The 23,891-nt window shown below is 40.5% G+C and overlaps 2 protein-coding genes across 2 annotated transcripts in view; both read left to right on the forward strand.

Moving 5' to 3' along the window:
* The first annotated feature begins 219 nt into the window (after positions 1 to 219).
* On the forward strand, positions 220 to 17,365 carry cpn1 (carboxypeptidase N, polypeptide 1). The gene is made up of 9 exons (XM_034214431.1): positions 220 to 663; positions 3,099 to 3,295; positions 4,824 to 4,979; positions 8,412 to 8,588; positions 8,711 to 8,822; positions 15,195 to 15,334; positions 16,022 to 16,121; positions 16,707 to 16,825; positions 16,934 to 17,365. The coding sequence occupies exons 1-9, from the start codon at positions 429 to 431 to the stop codon at positions 17,042 to 17,044; spliced, it is 1,347 nt and encodes a 448-aa protein (XP_034070322.1). The 5' UTR covers positions 220 to 428; the 3' UTR covers positions 17,045 to 17,365.
* A 5,857-nt stretch (positions 17,366 to 23,222) lies between these two features.
* The window catches only part of dnmbp (dynamin binding protein), a 47,465-nt gene continuing 46,796 nt past the window's right edge, over positions 23,223 to 23,891 (forward strand). The window contains exon 1 of the mRNA XM_034214450.1: positions 23,223 to 23,548. The gene's annotated coding sequence lies outside the window, so the exon portion shown is untranslated. The remainder of the gene's footprint in view (positions 23,549 to 23,891) is intronic.

A 23,891-nucleotide genomic window follows, 5' to 3' on the forward strand; every position in this document is an offset into this window, starting at 1 on the left:
AGAGAGAAAATGAGTGTCTCAGAGACAGAATGAAATTGTGTGTGCACAGAGCCGAGGGGGCTGTGGGGCGAACTACTTGAAGCAGAAGTATTCTAAGCGCCAATAAAGCAAGTAGCATGTACTTGACAAGGACTCAAAGGGGAAGAGAGAGGGAGAGAAGCAGCTGTTGGAGGAGGAGAGTGAGACAAAGAAGGAGCGGGGGGCCGTCCTTACTTGCTCTTCAGTGTGAGGACTGTGTGTGGGAGGAGGCACAGGGAGAGCAGGAGAAAGAAGGGGACAAGAAAGGGAAAGAGCAAGCAGGGAGTAAGCAGTATGTTTGGTGTGTAAGGAGGTAAATATAGATCTGAAAGTGTTTTGCATAGCTGCAGGAAGTCTCTTGTTCTGCCTCCTGTCCTTCACTCCTGTGCTGCACAACTTGGTGAGGGACCATGCAGCAGGGGTGGACTTTTCCCTGGGTCTCTGCCCTCCTTTTGGGGGTGATGGGGCTCCATGTGAGCGGCTCTGAGTTCCAGCATCACCGCTATGAGGACTTGGTGAGAGCCCTGTTTGCAGTGCAGAGCGAATGCCCCTACATCACCCGCATATACAGCATCGGGCGCAGCGTAGAGGGACGCCACCTCTACGTGCTGGAGTTCAGTGATAACCCAGGCATCCATGAAGCAAGTGAGTAACTCCTCGTTCACTGTTTGACAGCCCAGTGAGGATGACCTTGTTACAATAAAGTTAAATGCAGAATTTCCTTACATAAATATGTGTGTCAAGACTAAAACACTTGCAGCCTATTATTACTAACAGACATACAGCACTTTTAAAGTTTCTAAAGTATTCAATCTTAATAAAATGTGAAAAATAGTTTACACGAGTTAAGTTTTCTTTATGACAGTAAGGTCAAACTGATGTCAAAAGACACTAAACAACATGTGAAGCTGATAAACAAACACAAAGTTGTTTTATAGCTACAGGGTATATGGATTTATGATGCTTTCGGATTTCAAATGCTCAGGCTGTATTGGCTGCCCATTTGTTTTGCAGCTCTTGCTCTGAGTGAGTGAGAAAATAGCTGGCATGATTCAGAGCATTCACCCAATAGATGAAACCCGATTTGACTCCCTGAAGCTGAATATAATGTGAACTACTACTAAAGAAGAAAAAGATGGGTTTTCCCAATTTGGCTTCTTTGATAAACATCAATGGGTGTAATCAGTGGAGAACTCAAATTGAAAGATACAAGCGAAAAGTGAAAGAATCGAGTGAACATCTGTGATTCATTTCAGTTCCTGCCATCCAACCACTGACAAAGTCTGTTTTTTTTCTTTCAAAGCTGGGCAGATGACACAGAAGTTGACTTTGAGTCAACAAGGCTTTAACACTCAACCCACTCTTGCAAAACTTTGATTATCCCCCCCCCCCCCCCTCCTCACCACTGAATCAGCTCTCCAGGTGTTTATTTGGCATATGAGCAGAATCATTACCAGGCCAAAGGGTCACACTCTAGTGATTTTTAACATTTTTCCATTCTTGCATTTGTAATGTTCTTTGAGAAAGATAAACAACCTGACAACTGCAGGGAATGCTTTTTTGGCTGCAACTGAGCTTTTTTGGTGCATTTGCACACGTAGGGGCTTCCTTCAGTAGAATAGAAGGATGTGCGCCTGTTCTGTTGCAAGATGACCGAGGGTGAAAAACAGGAACCGTGCACTTCGTGGAGGGGAGTGACCTGAGGGTCTTGTCTGGGTCAACCCCCTTGCACCATTTAGGAAGTTCATGTCTTTCACATTTTGCTCAGTGTGTGTGTTTCAAAGCTGCACACTAGAGCCAACCCTGTTTTCTGAACCTGAGGCCAGTTGGCCGCACGTTAAAGAAAAGGAGGTGAATTGCAGCGCTCAAGCTGCCATTTGGGTGCCTGAAGCAATTAGTGAAGGGTGTTCATACATTTGGAAGTAACTGCCCCACAAACACCCCACCCCCAAAAAACCTACTTATTCTCATGAACAACTGAAGTGTGAACAAATGCAATAATGCAGTGTTAAGTAGCAGGCTTTTTGAGTAGACTCATATGGGGATAATACAGCATTATTTTAGCCTTAAGCTAAGTGCTCAGCAGTTGCTCTGTCTACTGTCTGTGTCCTGGGGTCCTTCTATCAACGCTGCAGCCGTGATTAATGAAGGGACCCCTGAGAGGAGGGAACCCTATACAGAGAGGGGGGGCTATTTGGATAGGTGGCTCACCCAATCAGTGGCAGATAGGAATGCCAGATCTTATCCAAATAATCCAATCAGCTGTAATTAGACTCACACCCAAGAGCTCACCTTTTTCAGAAGTACCCTATAAGAAATGGTGCTAAAGTAAAGACATGAAGGTTAGTAATTAATTGAATATGAACAATTGAAAATAGAACAATCTCATCAATTACGTTATAAAACGTATTTTTGCCTTATTTGGTGTGATATGATCAGAAAGTCATAGCTTATGTTGGTTAAAGAACAAAGTTATATCAAATAAATGTATTGAAAAACACTCCATTTGTCAAAAAGGTTGTGTAGATAAGTTTGAAGTAAGGCAGTGTTGTTTCGGGCTGAAGACCACAATTTGAAAATGGAATACATATCTTGTGGTGTGAAGTGAAAAAGGAAGGTCCCAGAAGGCCTCTAAAGCCCTCTCCTGATCTCTGTTGCATTATGCGGTATTTGCATAACACACAAGAATCTCTGAGAAAACTTTTGGTGGTCGAGTTGCAGTGTCGGTAACGTTGGCGCCAGATTTTGATAAGAAAAAACAGATGCATAATATAATAAAGAGGGATATTCAATCAGCTGTTAATGCAATGTATGGCTAGAGGGGCTGCTGTGACTAACGACGATCAGGTTATGTTGTGATGATTTCAGATGTAATTCCTGTAATGTAAAAAAAGTCAAAAATGTAGAAAGTTTCTATCATAATGTCTCATATAAAACTATTTTTCCTAGTGCAAATCATGAAAAAAGCCCAAGTCCACTGTATTTTCATGCTCATATGCATGCTCAGGCAGTCATCGTGAATGTCATGCTTGACAGCTCTGTGTGGCTTTTTGACCTCCATCTCTCCACTTCCTCCCCAGTGGAGCCGGAGTTCAAGTACGTGGGCAACATGCACGGCAACGAAGTGCTCGGCCGTGAACTGCTCATTAAGCTCTCCCAGTTTCTGTGCGAGGAGTATCGGGCCGGAAACCAGCGGATCATGAGGCTCATTCATGACACGCGCATCCACATCCTGCCCTCAATGAACCCCGATGGCTACGAGGTGGCTGCCAAACAGGTAATGTACACCCTCACTTACATGTGAGCTCCAGGCATCCGCATGATAAAGAAAACAAGGGGGGAAACAACCCGATTGGGACACATTTGGCTGTTTTTCCTCCAACAATCATTTGCCACTTGTAGAGAAAAGTTTCTACATTTTTTCCAATTGATTGTGTTCTTGCCAGTGGAAACATTAGAAATATTTAAGGTCTCTCAGGAGAATGTAACATCTGCAAGTTAAATCACAGCACAACAACATATCTGACTCCAGTAGATAACACAAGGTATGTGGGTGTGTTTATATCAACCAAAGACAAGCAACCAGGAGCCAAAAACAGATTTTTTTGTAAATATTCCAATGTTTTGCAAATGTCTGTAATAATCCCATCCATCGGCTCCCTGAGAGAGCCCATAGCTTTCTACATAATTATATGTACCGGGACACAAAGGACACACATGCATTCCCCCTTTAAGACAAACCCACACACACCGTCTCACTATCTCTGAGACTAATTATACGTCCCTCTCTTTGCCGCTCAGACAACATGCTAACAAAGCACTATAATTTGTTGCATCAACAGATGTTTGGACGCAGCAGCATCTGGACAGCAATAAAGGGTTGTTTTATTTCCCAACTGATTTAGTTTATTGCCCATGGCATCAAATAAATGCGATAATCCAAGCAGTAACATATGAACATAAGTCTGTTCTTTTATTTGTTTTACAACTGCTCACAAAGTCTACATGGAAATACTGTGCAAATCCAAATCCTATTATGGAACAAATCAATTGCTCCAGATGTCAAAAATAAAGCTAGTGTATCTCTCTTTGCAATAGATAACGTGATGAAATGTGCTATTTGAGGTCAACTCTAAGTCCTGAGTATACTAAGACAAGAGTGTAGATCTAGTGTAGAACTGATTTCAAGTGCAATCATTTGCTTATCAAAAAAAGTATAGTTTTAGGCTGATTAGAATGTCATTCGTTTAAACCAAAGAAGTAAACAAGTCAACATTTTGTCCTGGCTATGTACTAGGGGAAACGTCACTGCAATCCATCCCATAGATATTGAGACGTTTCACTCAAAAGCACATACGCCAACTTCATGAGTTCTGAGTATAATCACGATCCTTCAGTTTTGTGTCTTTCTGTCAAGGGTCTTTAAATCATACTCACAAGTCTTGGAATTGTCGTTAGTTTGCGTAACCTTAACCTCCCTTCAAGTTGTTTGGGAAGGATTTGAGTTTTGATTTCTTAGAAACAAGAACATTGTGTGTTTAGTGCTATTTATAAAAAGGAACCTTGGAGAATAATCTACTGTTGTTGCACAACAGATTTCCTGTGCTCTTTGTGGAATACATAGGCAATCAAGTTTTCCTTCGCTGCTTCCAGGCAATAATGATTAATAGCTTAAAAAATGACATTTTAAAATCCCCAAAAAGCGAAAACCTCATAACTCAATCGCTCTCCTGAGGAAAAGCAACAAGGTAATCCAACTCAAGCTGCTGTTTGAGAAACATGATATTTTGTCTTTGGGTCAACAGGGTCCAGAGACCAACGGCTACCTGGTGGGTCGAGGGAACGCCAGACAATTCGATCTGAACCGGAACTTTCCAGACCTGAACGCACTCGTGTACTACTACGAGAAGACCAACGGACGGAACCACCACCTGCCCCTGCCGGACAACTGGGAGCAACAGGTCAGTGCTACCGGATCAACGCACAGGAAACAACCATTCATCTACAAGTGTCTGAGCTATGTGTGCAAATACATGTAGGATGTGTGTGGGAGGGAAAGGAAGATGGATGGGTGCTTTTCTCATGCTTGTGCTAGTATGTGTTCCATGTTTGAATATGGAGTTGAGAAATAAGCAAATGTAACATAGCTGAGTTCTCTTGGCTTTAACTTTGTTGACATAAACGGATGCATGAGATTTGTGCCGGATCAGACTGCACTGCCAGTTGAGCTTTCACTAAATAAAAATGAAACGGTACATAAACCCAGCACACAGAGAATAGCTTAGGCTGTCTGTTTCATGTGTATGTTTGTGTGCGCTTGTATAGTCTGACCCGGTGGGCGTGTTTGTCTTACTGTAAGACCTATATCCCCTCATGTAAACTGTCTTTCCTCCTCTGGGTCAGAAAGAGGCCACTCTCCTTTGTCTTTGCAATATGAAACAGGGGGGTAAAATGACAGCATTACTCGTTTATGTTCAGATGGTAAAGTGGAACAAAAGCATGACAGAAAATATACTTTAAATCCAAACTTTCAACTTTATTTTTGTGGATTTTTTCAAAGCATAGGAACTGAATTCCAAGCTCAGAACAAGCTTTGACACTTTAAAAGGATAACATTAGAATAGAGTTGACTATAAAGCTCTTCCAATCATAGAATAACCTGATAAGATGGCTATACTGTACATGAAGTTCTTCAGCTTCAGCTAAATGTGTTTAATTTCAACACCACCATGACAATATGAACTGAACTACAGTGAGGTCTCAAAGTCTAACTGTTATCTGCTACCTTAAAATACTGCATGACTCTACAAAAGCATGCGATTTCACCGAAATGATCATCTCATTCCTATAAGCATTGAATAATAAACACTTTTACCGCTATGACTATTCAAACTAATTAATGAAGCACTGCGTTCCTTAAAATGTGTCACTTGGCAGAAACTCTGTCAGTTCTCTGAACAGTCAGGTACTGTACGGGAAATAACAAGTCTTATCCATTAATACTGAACGATTGTAAAAAGCAGACACTTGCACAACACTTTGAAAGTACTGGGAGGATAAACTGTGTCATTTATATAAATAAATATGTGAATCCAATTACTTTATGACTCAGGATTGCAGGAAAGGCTGACAAAGTAAATTATATTATGTTCTTCACTATGCTGTGCACATACTATTTCAAATCACTGCTTTGTTGAATGTAGAAAGAAAGAAATAAAGAAACTATTGCTAAAAGTCATTTTAAGAGTTAAGGTCAGGTCCTTGGGGTTGTCTTCTCTGCAGACATCTTATCTTGAACAGACACTCACAGGGCTTCTTGGTTTCAAGGTTAATTTCCTTGACATTTTCTACTTTAAGATTGCCTTCTCTTAGCCCCCTCCCACTGGGTGATGGGAGATAATATAATGTCTCTGCAAATCGAAAACAACCTCTCCATTTAAATAAAGTTAAAAATGTATATTTAACAATTTCTCCGTTCGATATATATATATATATTATTAAATGTTATATAATTTTACCTGGGAGGGATTTTTAACTTCCACATATATTACAATATTAACAACTGAGGAGTTTCCCTTTTAGTTGGGTTTATATCAAATCAATATGGTGCTTTCCTTTTCCTTTTTTCCTATGTAAACTAGTTCCAGGGCAGCAAATGTGTTTAGAAAACTAAATCGTTGGTCCTCCCAGTCGCGAGCTGGCTGTCCACCCACATGACTGCCTCCTGAAAGGCCAACACAAAAGAGTAACTGTGCCACTGTTACAGATACTTCATTCATGCTGCTCAGGATTACATCCTCACAGGCTGCATGAAGCCACAGGCCCAGCGCCCGCCTGCAGGCTGCGCTATGATACATTTTAATTAGTCTGCTGATGATATATCCAGAGGAATGTGATGAATAACAAATAGGATGTTTTCTCTCCCACTGTTTCACAAAATAATGCAAATGTAGACAGGGCAAAGGTAAAAAAACTAATCTAAAATGATCTGCCATAGCTATATTTAAAAAAAGAATCCTTCATACAATGTGTGCATTCTAACAATGTATGGTAATGACCCAGAAACTTGTATGTATTTGTATTGAAGATGGCATTGTATTCCCTCTGTTTAGTATTTGAATTTGTAATGGTTATCAGTGTCCTTCATACAGTATGTAACCCAACACCATGGCGACAGCTCTGACTTGAAGCACGCCGAGTGTATATAAAGATCGACAGACAATAAACACCTGCCAGTTCCACTTCAAGGCCAGTTAGTCTCCGCCTGATAGCTCTTCAGCTGAACCAAACTGTGTTTATTATGCCACATACCTTATTCAAGGAGAAGCATTTCTCCTTGTCTCCATGCATGACATGGCTGGGAGAGCGTGTGAGGATAGTTAGCACTGACAGAGAAAATAGATGGCAGCATAAAATGGAATTTAAAGCTTCAAGATGTCTGTTGCATTGCATGAGAGCTACCATAGATTGCTGTTTTAGAATAGTTTGCATATTGAAGATTTGCCATCGAAGTAAATGTCCTGTTTCCATCCTTGCAGCTTTAATCTTGCATCATCTTGAAAACTCATCTCTTTCTCTGAATTCCAGACTGAAAAACAGAAAAAGGTTAGGCCTGCTTGACAAGTGCATATACATGCATCAATTTTCAGTCTACATAAAACGAAGATACATTATTTTGAGTTTGAGGGGGAAAGGGGACTAAAGTAAAGCTGGAAAATCACTTAATAGGGATTAGAAAGTCTGACGATACCTCGAAGAATTAACCACAACTTCTGAGACCTGGTTGCTTGAAAATGAAAAGGGGAATTGAGAACATATTTGCATATGGCAAGCAGAGAAAACCAAAAGGGCACTTGGAGAGAGCAAACCAAGGTCGTTTCCAGAAGAGAAATATATTTGTGTATCCTCTCGTGATTCTTCAAAATGTAATGTGTTCTTTATTAGCCTACACTTTTCCACCAAGTTTCATCCGTAGTTTTTATGTAATCCTTCTGACAAACGCACAAACAAACCAAACTGAAAACATTACCTCCTTGGCTAAGGTAACTAGCAGCCGAGCAGAGAGGCCAGTGTTTCTGAGTGAAAAGAAAACCAGATGTTTTGGGTCCACTCATGTTGTTTATGAACAGTCTGGGATGAAGAGACTGTGTATGACAATATCATTAACACGACAACATACAAAAAGTCGGTTAGGCAATAAGAAGACTTTGGTCAGATGATTTTGCGAAAGTTAGGGACTCCATATGGACCTTAATTCTAAACTTTCCCCATAGTGAGTAATTAAGTAAATAGTGACATGCAATAAGATGTTATCTTTAAAATGTCTGTGTGTATATCATTGTGTACAACTGTCCATTTGTCATCAACCCTGAAAGTACTCTCATCCTCCACAGGTTGAACCAGAGACATTGGCGGTCATAAAATGGATGCAAAACTACAACTTTATCCTGTCAGCCAACCTCCATGGAGGAGCCGTGGTAGCCAATTACCCCTTCGACAAGTCGAGAGACCCTCGCATTCGAGGGAGGACCACGTACGCGGCCACTGCGGACGACAAACTCTTCAGGAAGGTGTGCAGCAGATTGAAAAGGATTTCCAGATGTTACACGCATCTGATCTCATCCCTGTCTGTTTGTGTGATTGTGAAAACATGTGAATAACTGGGCGTATGTGCATTTGGGTGTGATGACAGTTGGCGAGGACCTACTCGTACGCCCACAGCTGGATGCACAAGGGCTGGAACTGTGGGGACTTCTTCGATGAGGGGATCACCAACGGCGCCAGTTGGTACTCTCTGTCCAAAGGTAAGAAACAAACTTGGGCTTTTAAAGGTCACCTATTGTGCAAAATCCACTTTTTCATGTCTTTTATACATAAAGATGTGTCCCCTCTGTGTAAAGAGATTCTGAAAGTTTCAGGAAAAAAGATTATCTTTCTTTTTGTCCTGATCCATTGATATAAAAACCTGTCTGAAAATGAGCTGATCAGATTTTGGCCACTTTATGATGTCATAACGATTTTTTGGGTTGTGTAACCATTAGCCAATCACCAACCAAGGTAACCCCCCTCCACCTTATCACCCGAATCTCCTCCTAGAGGAGGGGCGAGGGGAGTGGCTCCTTATTTTCATCTAAAGCAGTGGTCCCCAAACTAAGGCCCGCGGTCCGGGTACGGCCCGCCTCCACATTTGGCCTGGCCCTCTGAACAATACCAGAGACGCATTATGATTTTTTTATTTTTTTTTCAGTCTGGCCACGCGAATCCTAGACTAGCCCCTGTCAAAATGTTGTGACCTGCTCTATCGAAATCAGTCGCATTGATCCGAAGACACCTTTTGAGTTGTATACACTGTTGGAAAGAGGATATTCCTAGCTTTCTAATGATATCAGGATTGTTTTTGTACTTCAAATATTAAGCGAAATATGTCACATTATATAATGACTGTCACCGAGTCATCATTTTGAGAAAAAGGCCTTCAAAGTTGTCTCTTCTCTGGAATCCATCGATCTGATTGATTATTAGCGGAGCAAATGATCAAAATACTCCCGAGGGAAGATATTTTCGTTTGGAGGGGAAGCTCGCGAGTGTGTGTGTGTATACGTGTGCGTGTGAGTGTGTGTGCTTGTGTAATTTTGCGTTTGTGTGTATTGTGTTTGTTTCCCGGGGAAAACACTCACGAGAAACACCGGCTGTTGTTATGCCTGCCGTTCTCCGCTTGTAATTATGCCGAAGCTTCAAAGTTGTATTTATCATCTGAATTTGCCGAAACAAGTTTAATATTCTGAAAGCCAAGACTTTGTTTAATTGAAATCAGATGAAAACAAACTGTAACGGACCCTGCCGTGTTATCTATGATTACTATACTCTTACATTCATAATTTCAGCGGAGTGAGTGGGGGGGCGGCGCTGCGGAATAGCAGATTGCGAGTGAGAAATAAATAGGAAATAAAAGTTTCATATTCTGAAAGCCAAGATTTTGTTTGCTTAAAATCAAACAAAACACCCGAACCCCGAAAAAATAGTTTTTTTTACGTAAATCCACGTTTATTTTGAGAGATTCTGCTCTGACAACTAAGCTAAACTTTTACCTGTTAAGAGTGTGCACGGCACAACAGAAAGTTACAGTAATTTTCAATGGACTTTTTTCTGTGAAGAACCCAGAGAGGGTTATTTGGTTATTATTTATTTCATAAATAGTGTTATTTATTTCATTAATAGTGTTATTATTTATTTCCTGACTTTTTTTCTGTGAAGATCCCGGAAAGGGTTATTAATATTTGGTTATGTGTGGCTTTCTAGAAAACAATACATGTTTACGTTTAGACACCCATGCGATCGTCACACTTTTTCTGTTACAAACTGACCCGGCCCCCATCAGAGAAGGGAAAAGTTATGTGGCCCTCACAGGAAAAAGTTTGGGGACCCCTGATCTAAAGTAACAGACAGAGAATCAGCACTTTTGAAACAGGGCTGAAACAGAGGGGATTATGGGATGCTGCAATGATCTGTTTGGTATTTCGAGCCAAACACTTCAGAGACATGTTTTGTATATATCTGAGACCTATAATATATTGATGAAAAACAGTATAATAGGAGGACTTTACGAAAGAAATCTCCACTGGAACAATATACCCTGCCTGGTTTGTATCAAACATTGCACAGCACCGGTGAAGGCAGGTTAAGACTACCCTTATTATTTGTACAAATTCCAATGTATTGAAGAGCGTCCATTATCATTCCCTTTCCAAAGAAAGACAAGGCCACCTGCATGAATGATGTCAGGTGCTGGCATAGATTTCAGAATGATTGACATGCCTTGAGTGGCTTGCAAGGCAAGCTTTGGCGGTGCCGTCATGAACTCTCTGACTTTTCCAGGCCTCTGTGCTCTCGTCTTGCTTTTAACCTCTTCACCTTCTGCACACCAACAGCTGCCCCTCCACTGACCACCTCGGATTTAGCTGCTCATGTTTGTAAATGACACATGCCAACAACAATTTAGGGACTGTACACAAATTATAAGCAGGTGAAGGGAGGGTAGCCTTTTGAAAGAGGGGTAGTCTAATTGTTTTTGGAAGCACATGGCCCTTTTAATTTATTCCATCCCAGATATATGTTTTATTTCAGCCACAGAGCTGCCACTTGTGTACAGTTCATTTGGTCACTGACAGTGGTAAAACCGTTTAAGTTGGTCAAAAAAGAGAAGAAAAACAAATAGTAACTGGGATGTTTAATCACAATGTTCTATATTTGCCATAATTGTTCATAATTAGAAATGTGGTAGATCCATTGTCCCTATTACTTATTAACATATTTAAAATGCAACTTGATAGAAGTGATTGCAGTGATATGTGTATGCATTAAGAAGATTCCAAAAAGTTAAACATTTAAAAGTTGCATTATTTTTTAAATATTGTGCATGTTGTCAAGGGAATGATAATTGTATAATGTTAGGGAGGGCCTTGCTTTTTTTAACCATAAAGTTAACTGCTCTTCCATTTTCATTTGAATGCACACTGCAGTTTGAGGAAATCTTGACTTGAATCCACAAGTTAAGTAACTGCTGCAGTCTGGCTTGATCAAATGTCAAATATATCACTGGAAACATCTCAACATCATCCTTTGAATATGCTTATAGCCAATAGACTATAGGCTGATGGAGAAGGTAAGTGCACCCATCGGTCATCCAACTGGTGCCACATAAACAGATGCCTTTTTACACATACAGAACTTGCTTTTTTATTAACTTAATTTAGAATTTCACTATGCCAATACGTACTAGTGTAGATTTTAATAAACACTTGATGTGTTAACTGTATTATTAGTCTTGTGTCTTCCAGTTTGTCCTGTCAGCAGATCTACTGACCTCCTTTAGGGTTTGGTTTAATACAATATTCTTTACTAGCATTGGCCACCTACTAGAGTTATAAGCGCTCAGGCACTGGCAGCACATTAAAGAGCCTGTGACAGCATCCCAACAACTGTTGTGCAATGAAATATTGGGCTACTAGTCATCACGAACCATCAGTTTAAAAAAGAAGGTGCGATACCGTTCCGATAAATATCAATAATTTCGAACATCGCGGGGAAATTCCTTCAACTCATTTTGAAGTTTTGGGGGAAGCCGGAAGTGACGTCTGTTATGGAAATAATTATCATAGACGCCAAGATGTAACATACAGGACAAACCTTGATGTCTGTTTACCTCCTTTAAGGACACAGGCTGCTTAGCCAATAATGTTATTGTTCCCATTCTGTGACCGGTCAATACTGGGTCACAGATGGTCTGTGTTGTGGGTACACTGGGACACTTCCTTCTCTGTATTTGTGGACTCCAAGGTGAAATCTTCGAGGTCATAAGTGTCCGATGCAAGTAGCTCAGTGTTCCCACACTGTTTAGGCTATCTTCTCAAATATGTTGTTTACTCTCTGCGAAACCAGTTAGATGGGCTGGCAAGAGAGAGGCTCTCCAGAATTGACGTGGCAACTCTACCGTGGAGTCAGAACCTCTGACTCTTGGACTTGTGATGTGAATCCTCCGGCCGTAACTCCAAATAAACCACCAGTGTTTGACATCAAAGCTACTGCTCCTACCGTGTCTCCTTCCTGAGTCGGTGACTCCCACTGCATAGCTACACAGAAGTTTCCTCTACAACGTCAATGCGGGAACGCTTCACTGTGCGGCGAGAGAGCCAAACACGGACAAAGTGTGTTGTCATGCGTAGAAATGGTGAATTACTGAGTTTAGGCACGTTAATAACGTTTTAATGAAGTTGACTACAGTATATTCATATTTGTCAGTGCTTTCATGTCAATTCGGCGAACATAAACATAAATGATCGTGGTGAAGATGATGATTACATTAGGATAAAAAATCGGTAGTGAGAGCTGCTGAATTTCCTCCCGTAGGATGTGATATAAAAACAAATCGATTATTTTTGTAGTTGTAAACTCAAGTGGATGAAACTACATTTATTAGTGCTTTCATGTCAATTCGGCGAACATATGATACATTAAATGATCGTGAGGATGAGGATTCAAAATCGTTTGTTTGAGCTGGTCTGCATTTCCTGATGAGAAAACAAACCGATGCTTTTTGTAGTTGTAGTACACCAACATGGATTAAACGTGTGGTTTTTTTACCACAATGTTGGGGAAATTAATGGATAAAATGCACGGATTATTATTATTATTATTATTCCCACTCCGATCGGGACACTAGGTCCACCGTTTCCCCGCAGCGAGGCTCCCCCCGTTGACAGTTTACGTGGGCTGGGTGCAGTGGCGGACTGGCCATCGGGACGAATCCCGATGGGCCGGTACCGAAGTGGGCCGGTCGGATAAGTCACTAATGGCGCGTTTCCACTGCAGCGGGGTAGCCCCGTTTAAGCGTCCCTAAGCGTCCTCGCTCTGGCCTCGGGCTGCCTCACTGGCCGTCCGAGGCCGTGGCGCATTTCCATTACAGTTTAGGACCTGTGCTAGCAACGCAGTGTAGGCGGGGCGATCGGCTTTGTTTTTGTTCACATTTCGAGTTGTTCCGTCGAGCTCCCGCTGGATTTTATCATCCCCAATGAGATGAAGGAACGTCGTCACCTCCTCGGTCGACCACGGTGTGCTTTTCTTAGAAGTAGCCATTTTTGTAGCTCCTCCGTTTACAAAATGCTGTGTATAAAAATGCTGCAAGCTTGCTTCTAGATATATATGCGACGCTAGGGATGAACTCGCACGCAATCTTGTGACGATTCTCTCTGACCAATCAGCAGTCGAGAGTGTTGACGTCACTAGTTCAGCCCTGGCCCTGGTCTGAGGGAACCACAATTTTATGAGGCCGGAAAAAGAGGGAAAAAGTACCCGCTGGCCGGTACTAAGCTATATGGAAACGCCACCACAAACCGGCCTGGCCGCTTGAGGACGGTTAAGGACGCTTAAACGGGGCTACCCGCTGCAGTGGAAACGCGCCATTACACATCCATCCCCACTCCCCCCGTTGACAATTTACTAGCGGTACCGAAGTGGGCCGGTCGAGAGTCCCGGGATGATTTTTAGTTCCATTCCACCACTGGCTACATGACCGTATGATCGCCCATATTGACGCACCTAATTCCTAAACTTCTAACAGATACAACATAAACCGATCCTTCAGCCTCATATGAGCTCTCAGACACGTTCAAAATTAAACTGTCATCGCTGTCTGAGCTTGCTGCTGTGTTCGCCATCGTGCGTTTACATGCAGATGCTGGGATCTTGAACGGTGCTGTGCCCGCAATGACGTCACACATAATTTGGCGGGACTTGAAGAATCCCCGAGAAGATCCAGAAAATGGTCAACATTGAAGGGCAGATTAATGGTTATCAAAGTACAAATATCCAAAATCAGTTCAGTAACGGTTTTCAAGGGGACAATATTTACTCAAATTGATGGGTTTGGATGATGGGGGAAACTCGTGTCACAGGCTCTTTAAAGTCTTCATCCTCCCCCATTTTCTTTATGAGAATTTATTTTTGCGATAGAATACTTGGAAGCTACAGTACACCAAGTACATCAAACTGTCTGGGCATGTATTACATTTCAGTTCAGTTTATCTGTAACGGCAACAATCACTAGGCAGACGTCTTTGATCTGTAAATCCTGGTCTGGACTGGTCGGGATTATTCCTTGGAATGTGAATCTGTTGAACTCTTCGGTTAAGTCATGCAAGCTTTCAAATTGGATGAAAACGCCCACAGTCATATTTAACACAAGCATGGTATGTTTATTTTACCAACTCCTTGAGCTCCAAGTCTTATGTCATGGGCTATGAGGTTAGATTTGAACTTTACCTTTTACTTGGCTTCATAAGATTTATAGCCTCTATGAAAAGTTATGATCCATCGCAAGGTTGTAAAGCCAGATCCATTCTTTTTTTGTTTAAAATGCATTCATTTAAAGTATTTAGGATTTATCCAAGTATAAAATTGTAGTGGTCTTGGAAAATGCATTTGACCACATGATAAATGCTGTAAAAGCTTTCAGTGTCTCAATGACTGAAAGTACAGTCGTTTTTTAGAAGGACTTAACTGATAAATCACTCCTCACAAATCTGAACAACTCCTTAAAGAAACAGACTAAGAGTCGATGTAAAACACTCGATAAGCCATATATTCTCTAAGTAAATAGTCTGTTTCTGTGTGTGTTTCAGGCATGCAGGACTTCAACTACCTGTACAGCAACTGTTTTGAGATCACACTGGAGCTGAGCTGTGATAAGTTCCCACCAGCCTCCGCACTGCCCAGAGAATGGATGGGCAACCGGGAAGCACTGGTTTCATACCTTGAACAGGTTACACACACACACACGCACACATGCACGCACGCACGCACGCACACACACACACACACACACACACACACACACACACACACACACACACACACACACACACACACACACACACACACACACACACACACACACACACACACACACACACACTCCCCATTTGGAAAGTGGTTTGATCTTTAAGTTGGTGCACACAAATACAAAAACCCAATTTACCAAGATTAATGAGTCCACTTCCCTGGCTTCCTGTAAATATTGGTTGGGATTTCCTGTGTAAAGCAACCTGAAATGACCTATAATTGAGCTTATTACAAGTAAACTGACTTTCCTCAATCAAGTATGAAAAGAGGCTTTGGTTGGAGGTTTAAATATATCTTGAGTCCTGAGATAAGAAACAGTAATGCATTGCCACTCAGAGTTTTAGGGCGCAGTAATGCCTTCTGCAGGTTTGATTAAACAGACCAAATGTAAAGGTCCTGAAAAACACATTTAAAACGGGCTTGGTAAAATGTACTCTAATTCCAAAAAATGTATTGGAATGAGAGTCACTATGCATTGTCTAAAATGCTGAAATATGTCTTACATTTTTTGTGGCAAAAGCTCGAGCCAAAACGACATGATTGAACAAGAGAGTACATTCAGTTATTGGTGAAACTAAATAGAAAATAACGTTGTGGTTTTTTGCAGGTGCATCATGGGATCAAAGGCATGGTGTATGATGAAAACAACAACCCTCTTGGCAACGCTGAGATCTCGGTGGCTGGCGCCAACCACGATGTGACCACCGGTGAGAAGGGGCTGCCGGGGGTGTCAGTTCATTGTTACACAGATCTGGTTGTTATTTTGTGGGATATTTTACTCAACTGCAGGGTTGAAGAAGTATGTGAGTGTAGGGGGTGTCTGTAGTCAATCATCTGCAAATGTCCAGGCTAGTGAGGAGATTAGGTAAGAATAGGGCAGTCCATCCTCACACTGGCATGGAACAAGCTGTCCTCTAGTGGCCAATGGTGGGAATGCACTTTAATAACGGCTGTATTTACCTTTACAGGACTACTTTACTCAAAGTTAGCTCTGATATACTGGTTTGCTGAATCTGTAATAATAAATACTGTAGCTTAACCTTAGCAATTATGCCCGGAAAGTGTGTACCTTTGATTTGATACTTGAAAAACACCTTTTAGCTCTTGCTGAACAGTGCCAGTGTGGCCAATAACAAGATACTAAAAAATGTGAATTCCAGTGTGACAGTATCTTTGTATAAACAACGAAGACGCATCAAGTCATTCAGTATTTTTTACAAATGAATAAAACATTTAGATTTGAATCAGACAAGTTGGAATCTCATCCTTTTTTATTATTTGCATTCATACAGGAGTGGATGGCGACTATTTCAGACTTCTGTTACCTGGCACCTACACTGTGACGGCATCGGCCCCGGGTTACGTCCCCTACAGCAGCACGGTCACAGTGGGACCAGCTGAGGCCATACAGGTATGTTTCCATGTGCACGAACAGGGCATCTTTGGGTGCATAAGACAGGAATATAACAGCTGATTCACAAGGAATATTCCAATTTACACCTTGTTTTTCCCCTCACAGCTTCATTTTTACTTGAAAACGGCACCAAAACAAAACCTGAAAGCAAAGCCCCACAACGGCAAGAAGAACCACTCATCTCCCAAGGCCCCATTAAAGCTCGGCCCCAGATGAAACAAGGACAATATCACACAAACATATGTACACACATACTGAAAATCTCACACAAAACACACACACGCACACATACACATTATGAAAATGATACGTGACCATTATATATGTATGTCATTTTAACTTTGTAGTCCTATGATTATGTTTTTCAAACCTTTGTGTTTCTGTTTGTTTTGTGTGTCTGTATTAAGGAATTTTGCAAACCTGGTGTATTTATGTAACAGTGTTGACTTGTATGAACACAGCTATCCTGTATTTGTAAAGGACTTTTTGGATTTTGATTTCTATAATTTGATGAAAATTAAAAGTGAAATAAAACAATGTTTTTGCCGTCATCATTCACCATATAGTTTGCATTTCTGCTTTTATTTGCAGTAATAGTGTGCTTTATGGCACTTAAATAACACAATCTTCTCTATGCTCACTATATTAACAAAAGTGCCAAAAATAAAATATAACTTTATTCAATCTACCCTAGACACAATTGTAAAAACTAAAAGAAGTCTGCCTTTTTTAACAGGAGAAATTACAACTAATGAAATAAGAAGAAGTGCAGAGGATATCATTAAATAGCACCAAGTTGTTCCACCCTGGATAATTGCAGCATATTCAGTTACACAGTTACAGACTATTACTGTATTATTGTCATATGGAAAACTGAACTTGAAACTATGATGTGATGTTAAATGAAAACAAACATGTCTGACATTAACATCGCTCTCACTGTGTCATTGAGTGGGAGGTTTCATATCTCCTCTGGTCCTATGGAAATAATGCATGACTCCGTGGAAAAATGTAATGTTTTTTCCTGCTGACCTTTCAGCCCGTGTTTAAATCAAGTACACCAATAGATGTCACTGTTGTACAAGGAAGGATGATAACATGGCTGTTGCTTTTTTGGGAAATATTGGATTTCAGCTATCTCAAAAATAACAGTTATGATTTTCCAACCAGGAAAAACAACTCACCCAATCTGATATTAAATCAAACCCCTCGAGTGATTATTATTGTCAATTCAATACAGCCCTACTTTCCACCTGATCATTAACTTTCTAGGGTTTTACAGGCAGAGTATTCAAATAACACATATTGTTGATATACACACTAACAGAAGGCAAATGGAGACAACTTTAAATATTTTTGGATTTTTTTTTTACTATAAATATGGCTAATTTTATATCTTGCAAACTATTCCCATTACATCAAAATCCTGTTATTAATATTTCTGGTGTCACCACAGATAAAGAATAAGCTTTAAATTGGTCTTCCTCACATTAATACATGAAACCTCCTCAAATAAAGGATTTACATCCAGTTCTTTTACATTTCTATTCCAATGGTAAAATGGTTTTCCATCTTATCTCCATGAATACACTACCAATAATATGGTGCATAAAAGAGTCCTAAAACCCTTAAATGTGTTAGAATTGTAGCACTTTCTGTTCCCTCGTCTCAACTTCAGTATGGGTTTTCTGAATTGGTTTCCGTTAAGATACCTGAAGTAAGGTTTCTGGTAATTGTGAGAAGGAGATTTCAAATGAATGTTGTACGAAATAAACCCTGCTGTGAATGTCTGACGCTATGTGTCTTAAAAGCTAACACAATCCAACTAAGATTCCTCAACGTTCCCCAAGAATAAAGCATTTATTTGTCTTCTAATCTATTGTTCCTCCTGATTCTTATTAGTGGGAATGTTAAATCCCAGCCACAACTATGGGACTTTTATAAATCTAACACAATAATAATTATACATGAGTCGTTTTTATAATACATTGACAATAGCAATTTGTTGTTAGTAATGGTCATATGTGAAGAAAAAACAATGAACTCAGCTATATTAGTCATGCCTCATTAAACCCACTGTCATGATCAAATTGAGTCACAATAATCACAAGTCACTCACTTACTGACATCAGTTCAATTATCAGTCCATTAGTACAATAACTTTCATTTTCTGTCTATTCTCACACTTTGTCACAGCTGATGTTTCTCAGAGCAGACACAATAAGGCGATTGTACAACAGCCAATGTATTCTCTGCCTACAGAGCATTATGGCACCGATCAACTGGCAGCAAATATTGAAAGACAACAACAGACCTACATAGTGGCCCTGAATGACAAGTGGCCACTGTGGGAGAAGACAAAGCCGGCATTTCATACAGAGTCACTGATCTGGAGCCTTCTCAGGCATAGTATGGATGGATGTGTGTGTGTGTGTGTGTGTGTGTGTGTGTGTGTGTGTGTGTGTGTGTGTGTGTGTGTGTGTGTGTGTGTGTGTGTGTGTGTGTGTGTGTGTGTCTGTGTGTATGAGTGTGTTTGTGAAGTTGGCCATACTGGATGTGGCGTCAATGAAGCCCACCAGAGGTCCACCTCCTACACTGCCTGACCCACATTCATTGACTCAGAATTTATGCAGTTCTATGACATCGATGGGCCAGGCCTTATCGGAAGTTACAGTAGAAGCACTTCACAAATGATTCATATAAAAAATACCTGAATCGTTACACAAGATAATTCTTTTGATGTTCAAGGCAAAACATGACCTTTGGAGATGGTTAGTAACTGGACAGTGATACAATGAAATATTGAAAGTGTTACGGTATTATTTTTAAACATGAATGCAAATATATATATATTCTTTGGTTTTACCTGTTCTCATAGCTCCTTTGCTAAATGTGGTTTAACTTTTTATATATTTTAAATATTAGTATTTGTCTCCTACTTTAATTGTGTTGGCAATTTGTTACATACAGTAGTGCTATCAACATATTTTAGTTAGGATATCTGTTTCTATAACTTTTTTTAATAATATACACATTTTATTAATTATTGGATTTTTATGACGACATTCCTTAATATTAGTCATATTTTATATGATACTTTTCTTACCTCTTTAAAACAAATGAATACAAAATGGATAAAGAAAATATACTCATTAGCGATTAATGGATTATTTTTGTATCGCGATAGCTCCAGTACTTTTTTTTTACATGACACCATTAAACTGTATGTTGTGATGAAGTGGATTTATATATATACACTGAACAAAAATATAAGTGCAACACTTTTGTTTTTGCTCCCATTTTTCATGAGATGAACTCAAAGATCTAAAACATTTTCTATATACACAAAATAACCATTTCTCTCAAATATTGTTCACAAATCTGAAAAAATCTGTGATAGTGAGCACTTCTCCTTTGCCGAGATAATCCATCCCACCTCACAGGTGTGGCATATCAAGATGCTGATTAGACAGCATGATTATTGCACAGGTGTGCTTTAGGCTGGCCACAATAAAAGGCCACTCTAAAATGTTCAGTTTTATCACACAGCACAATGCCACAGATGTTGTACGTTTTGAGGGAGCGTGCAATTGGCATGCTGACAGCAGGAATGTCCACCAGAGCTGTTGCCCATGAATTGAATGTTCATTTCTCTACCATAAGCCGTCTCCAAAGGCATTTCAGAGAATGTGGCAGTACATCCAACCGGCCTCACAACCGCAGACCACGTGTAACCACACCAGCCCAGGACCTCCACATCCAGCATGTTCACCTCCAAGATCGTCTGAGACCAGCCACTCGGACAGCTGCTGCAACAATCGATTTGCATAACCAAAGAATTTCTGCACAAACTGTCAGAAACCGTCTCAGGGAAGCTCATCTGCATGCTCGTCGTCCTCATCGGGGTCTCGACCTGACTCCGGTTTGTCGTCGTAACCGACTTGAGTGGGCAAATGCTCACATTCGATGGCGTCTGGCACGTTGGAGAGGAGTTCTCTTCACGGATGAATCCCGGTTTTCACTGTTCAGGGCAGATGGCAGACAGCGTGTGTGGCGTCGTGTGGGTGAGCGGTTTTCTGATGTCAATGTTGTGAATCGAGTGGCCCATGGTGGTGGTGGGGTTATGGTATGGGCAGGCGTATGTTATGGACGAACACAGGTGCATTTTATTGATGGCATTGTGAATGCACAGAGATACCGTGACGAGATCCTGAGGCCCATTGTTGTGCCATTCATCCACGTTTCCATCACCTCATGTTGCAGCATGATAATGCACGGCCCCATGTTGCAAGGATCTGTACACAATTCCTGGAGGCTGAAAACATCCCAGTTCTTGCATGGCCAGCATACTCACCGGACATGTCACCCATTGAGCATGTTTGGGATGCTCTGGATCGGCGTATACGACAGCGTGTTCCAATTCCTGCCAATATCCAGCAACTTGGCACAGTCGTTGAAGAGGAGTGGACCAACATTCCACAGGCCACAATCAACAACCTGATCAACTCTATGCGAAGGAGATGTGTTGCACTGCGTGAGGCAAATGGTGGTCACACCAGATACTGACTGGTTTTCAGACCCCCCCAGACCCCCCCCAATAAAGCAAAACTGCACGTTTCAGAGTGGCCTTTTATTGTGACCAGCCTAAGGCACACCTGTGCAATAATCATGCTGTCTAATCAGCATCTTGATATGCCACACCTGTGAGGTGGGATGGATTATCTCGGCAAAGGAGAAGTGCTCACTATCACAGATGTTTTCAGATTTGTGAACAATATTTGAGAGAAATGGTTATTTTGTGTATATAGAAAATGTTTTAGATCTTTGAGTTCATCTCATGAAAAATTGGGAGCAAAAACAAAAGTGTTGCATTTATATTTTTGTTCAGTGTATATACGTTTGCACACATGTGTGTTTGTTACTGGGCCTGTTTTTATGAGTGTTTAGTGTGACCTCTCCTGTATCTTTTATTTTTCGTGTCAGCACCTAAAGTTAAAAGCATCCGTTGTTTCCTGCTATTGTTCGGCACATTCAAGATCACATATGAGGAAGCTGTCATTACTGCGGACGCAGCAAAAAAAACTAGAGGCAGTGATTCACACCCACAGCACACAATGGCCAAGGCTGAGAATTGGATTACCAAACATATAATCCCTTAACTCAACAACTATGATTTTCTCTATCTAAAAAAAGGCTTTCATTGCTTTAATGAACTCTAAATGAAAGAGCTAAAGTTTGAGGGTAAAGCCACACAAAGATTACAGCTTACACCTTCTCCTGCGTGTCGGAATATTTACTTTTGTCATGCTGAACAAATGCAATCTTGTATATGTTATAGGAGACTCAGATGGTATTATTTAGAAACAGATAGTGTTACTTCCTAAAACTGCTAATGTTTGGTCTGGGTGAAGTGCCCCAAACATGTGCTGACCTGCATAGGAATGAGCTAATGGATTGAGGAACAGTTCATGGAGAAATTGATAGACTCCCTGCAATCCAAAAACAAGTTTTTCTATTTTGTTATCAATTGGATTTTACATGCAATAGATGACTTAATTGAAGCGTCTAATGATTAGGTTACAGTGACTATGTTAAACTTAAGTATTTAAACATTCTTTATAAACTCCTAGGTTAAGGAGGTCCATTCTGCTACATTAAGGCTTCCTCAAACTCAATACACAGATGCATTCTGGCCTCATGACCTGAATTTAAATGAGGATCTGCTTTCTGAGAGGATGTATCTGTTATTGGCAATGATGAAAGAAAAACTCAGATCATTAACTTGTAAACTATTAGTACAAAAAAAGTAATAATACAAAAAAGTCCTGCATTCAAAGTGGGGCCTGTTCATTTAAAATTAAAGCTGCAGCAAACATTTTTTTCTTCTTTTTTTTCAGATATTGAAAGATTGAAAGCTATCGATTAATCAGTTACCAGCATATTAATGAATGAAAGCTATTAAAAGACAACTCAGTAAAAAAAATAGGGCCAAAAAAAGGGCCTCTGTGAATGTAATTATAATAATAATAATAATAATAATAATAATAATAATAATAATAATATTATTATTGGTTAGGTACAAAAGGTCTTAGTATTAGAATGTTGTACCACAAAATGGAAATACTAACACATATCTCAGATTTGTATTTTATTATAGTACTTGAGTTAATGAACTCACTGTACTTAAGCTACTTTTGTTCCTGGTAATTGGTTGGTCGTTATTGGTTATTATAGTCTATTAAAAAAAATCTGTCTGAAAGTAAACAATCCTGCAGTTTCTCACTTATTGAGTTATAGTGATATGATTCAGGTCCTGCTGAACTTTTGGACCCAGTTTGCTTTTATTTTCAGTCAGGCACAGCCCGGGCCAGCTACGGGTCTCTTTGGAAAAAGTGGGTGGCGTTGTTGTATGTAGGCATGGAGAGGAGCAAAACGACTCGTCTGCTCCCGTTTCTAATGTGATGACAGCTGAATGTACCGACACACAGCCGGGACCACCGTGTCACTTTCCCGTGTCAATATGACTGCTTGACATTTACGCCGAAAGAAAGTATTTTTCTCCGGGAATAATGACTCCAGAGCTGCGTGGAGTGTAGCCGCTGAAAGTTGAGTCGAGGGGAAAAGCAGCTCCGCCACCACATCAGCAGGCTGGAGAAGTTGGATATCTTGTCTGACTGGACATTTACCACATTTTCCACAGGACAATAAGACACTTTACAGGTAAGAAAAGCACGAAAAAAACCTACTTTGGCTACTTTATTGCGCAAAAAGCACTGGAGAAACGCCTATCATGGGGTAAAGGATGGGTATATAACGTTGATATATCCGACATATCATTAGAACCCATTTTAACTTAACAACCCTGCATTTTCCTATTATACGTATTTGTTTTGTACAGTTATAGTGAGGGGTTGACTCGTTTGTGCGTACTTTGAGCAGGATCTATCCTCCCTGCAGGCAGCCTCAGTGAATACAGAGCTGTTAGGATAGTGACGTGAGCTGAATGAGTGATGACTGAGAACACAAGTGTTGCAGACCCAATAATCCCCCCGTCTGTCTGTCA

The sequence above is a fragment of the Gymnodraco acuticeps genome, unplaced genomic scaffold (genome assembly GCF_902827175.1).
Source record: "Gymnodraco acuticeps unplaced genomic scaffold, fGymAcu1.1, whole genome shotgun sequence".
Lineage (NCBI taxonomy): Eukaryota > Metazoa > Chordata > Actinopteri > Perciformes > Bathydraconidae > Gymnodraco > Gymnodraco acuticeps.

Coding starts and splice junctions, on each gene's coding strand:
- cpn1 (XM_034214431.1), top strand. CDS start 429: ATGCAGCAGGGGTGGACTTTTCCCTGGGTCTCTGCCCTCCTTTTGGGG. Junction 3,296..4,823: donor ACGAGGTGGCTGCCAAACAG/GTAATGTACACC, acceptor TTGGGTCAACAG/GGTCCAGAGACCAACGGCTA. Junction 8,589..8,710: donor ACGACAAACTCTTCAGGAAG/GTGTGCAGCAGA, acceptor GTGTGATGACAG/TTGGCGAGGACCTACTCGTA.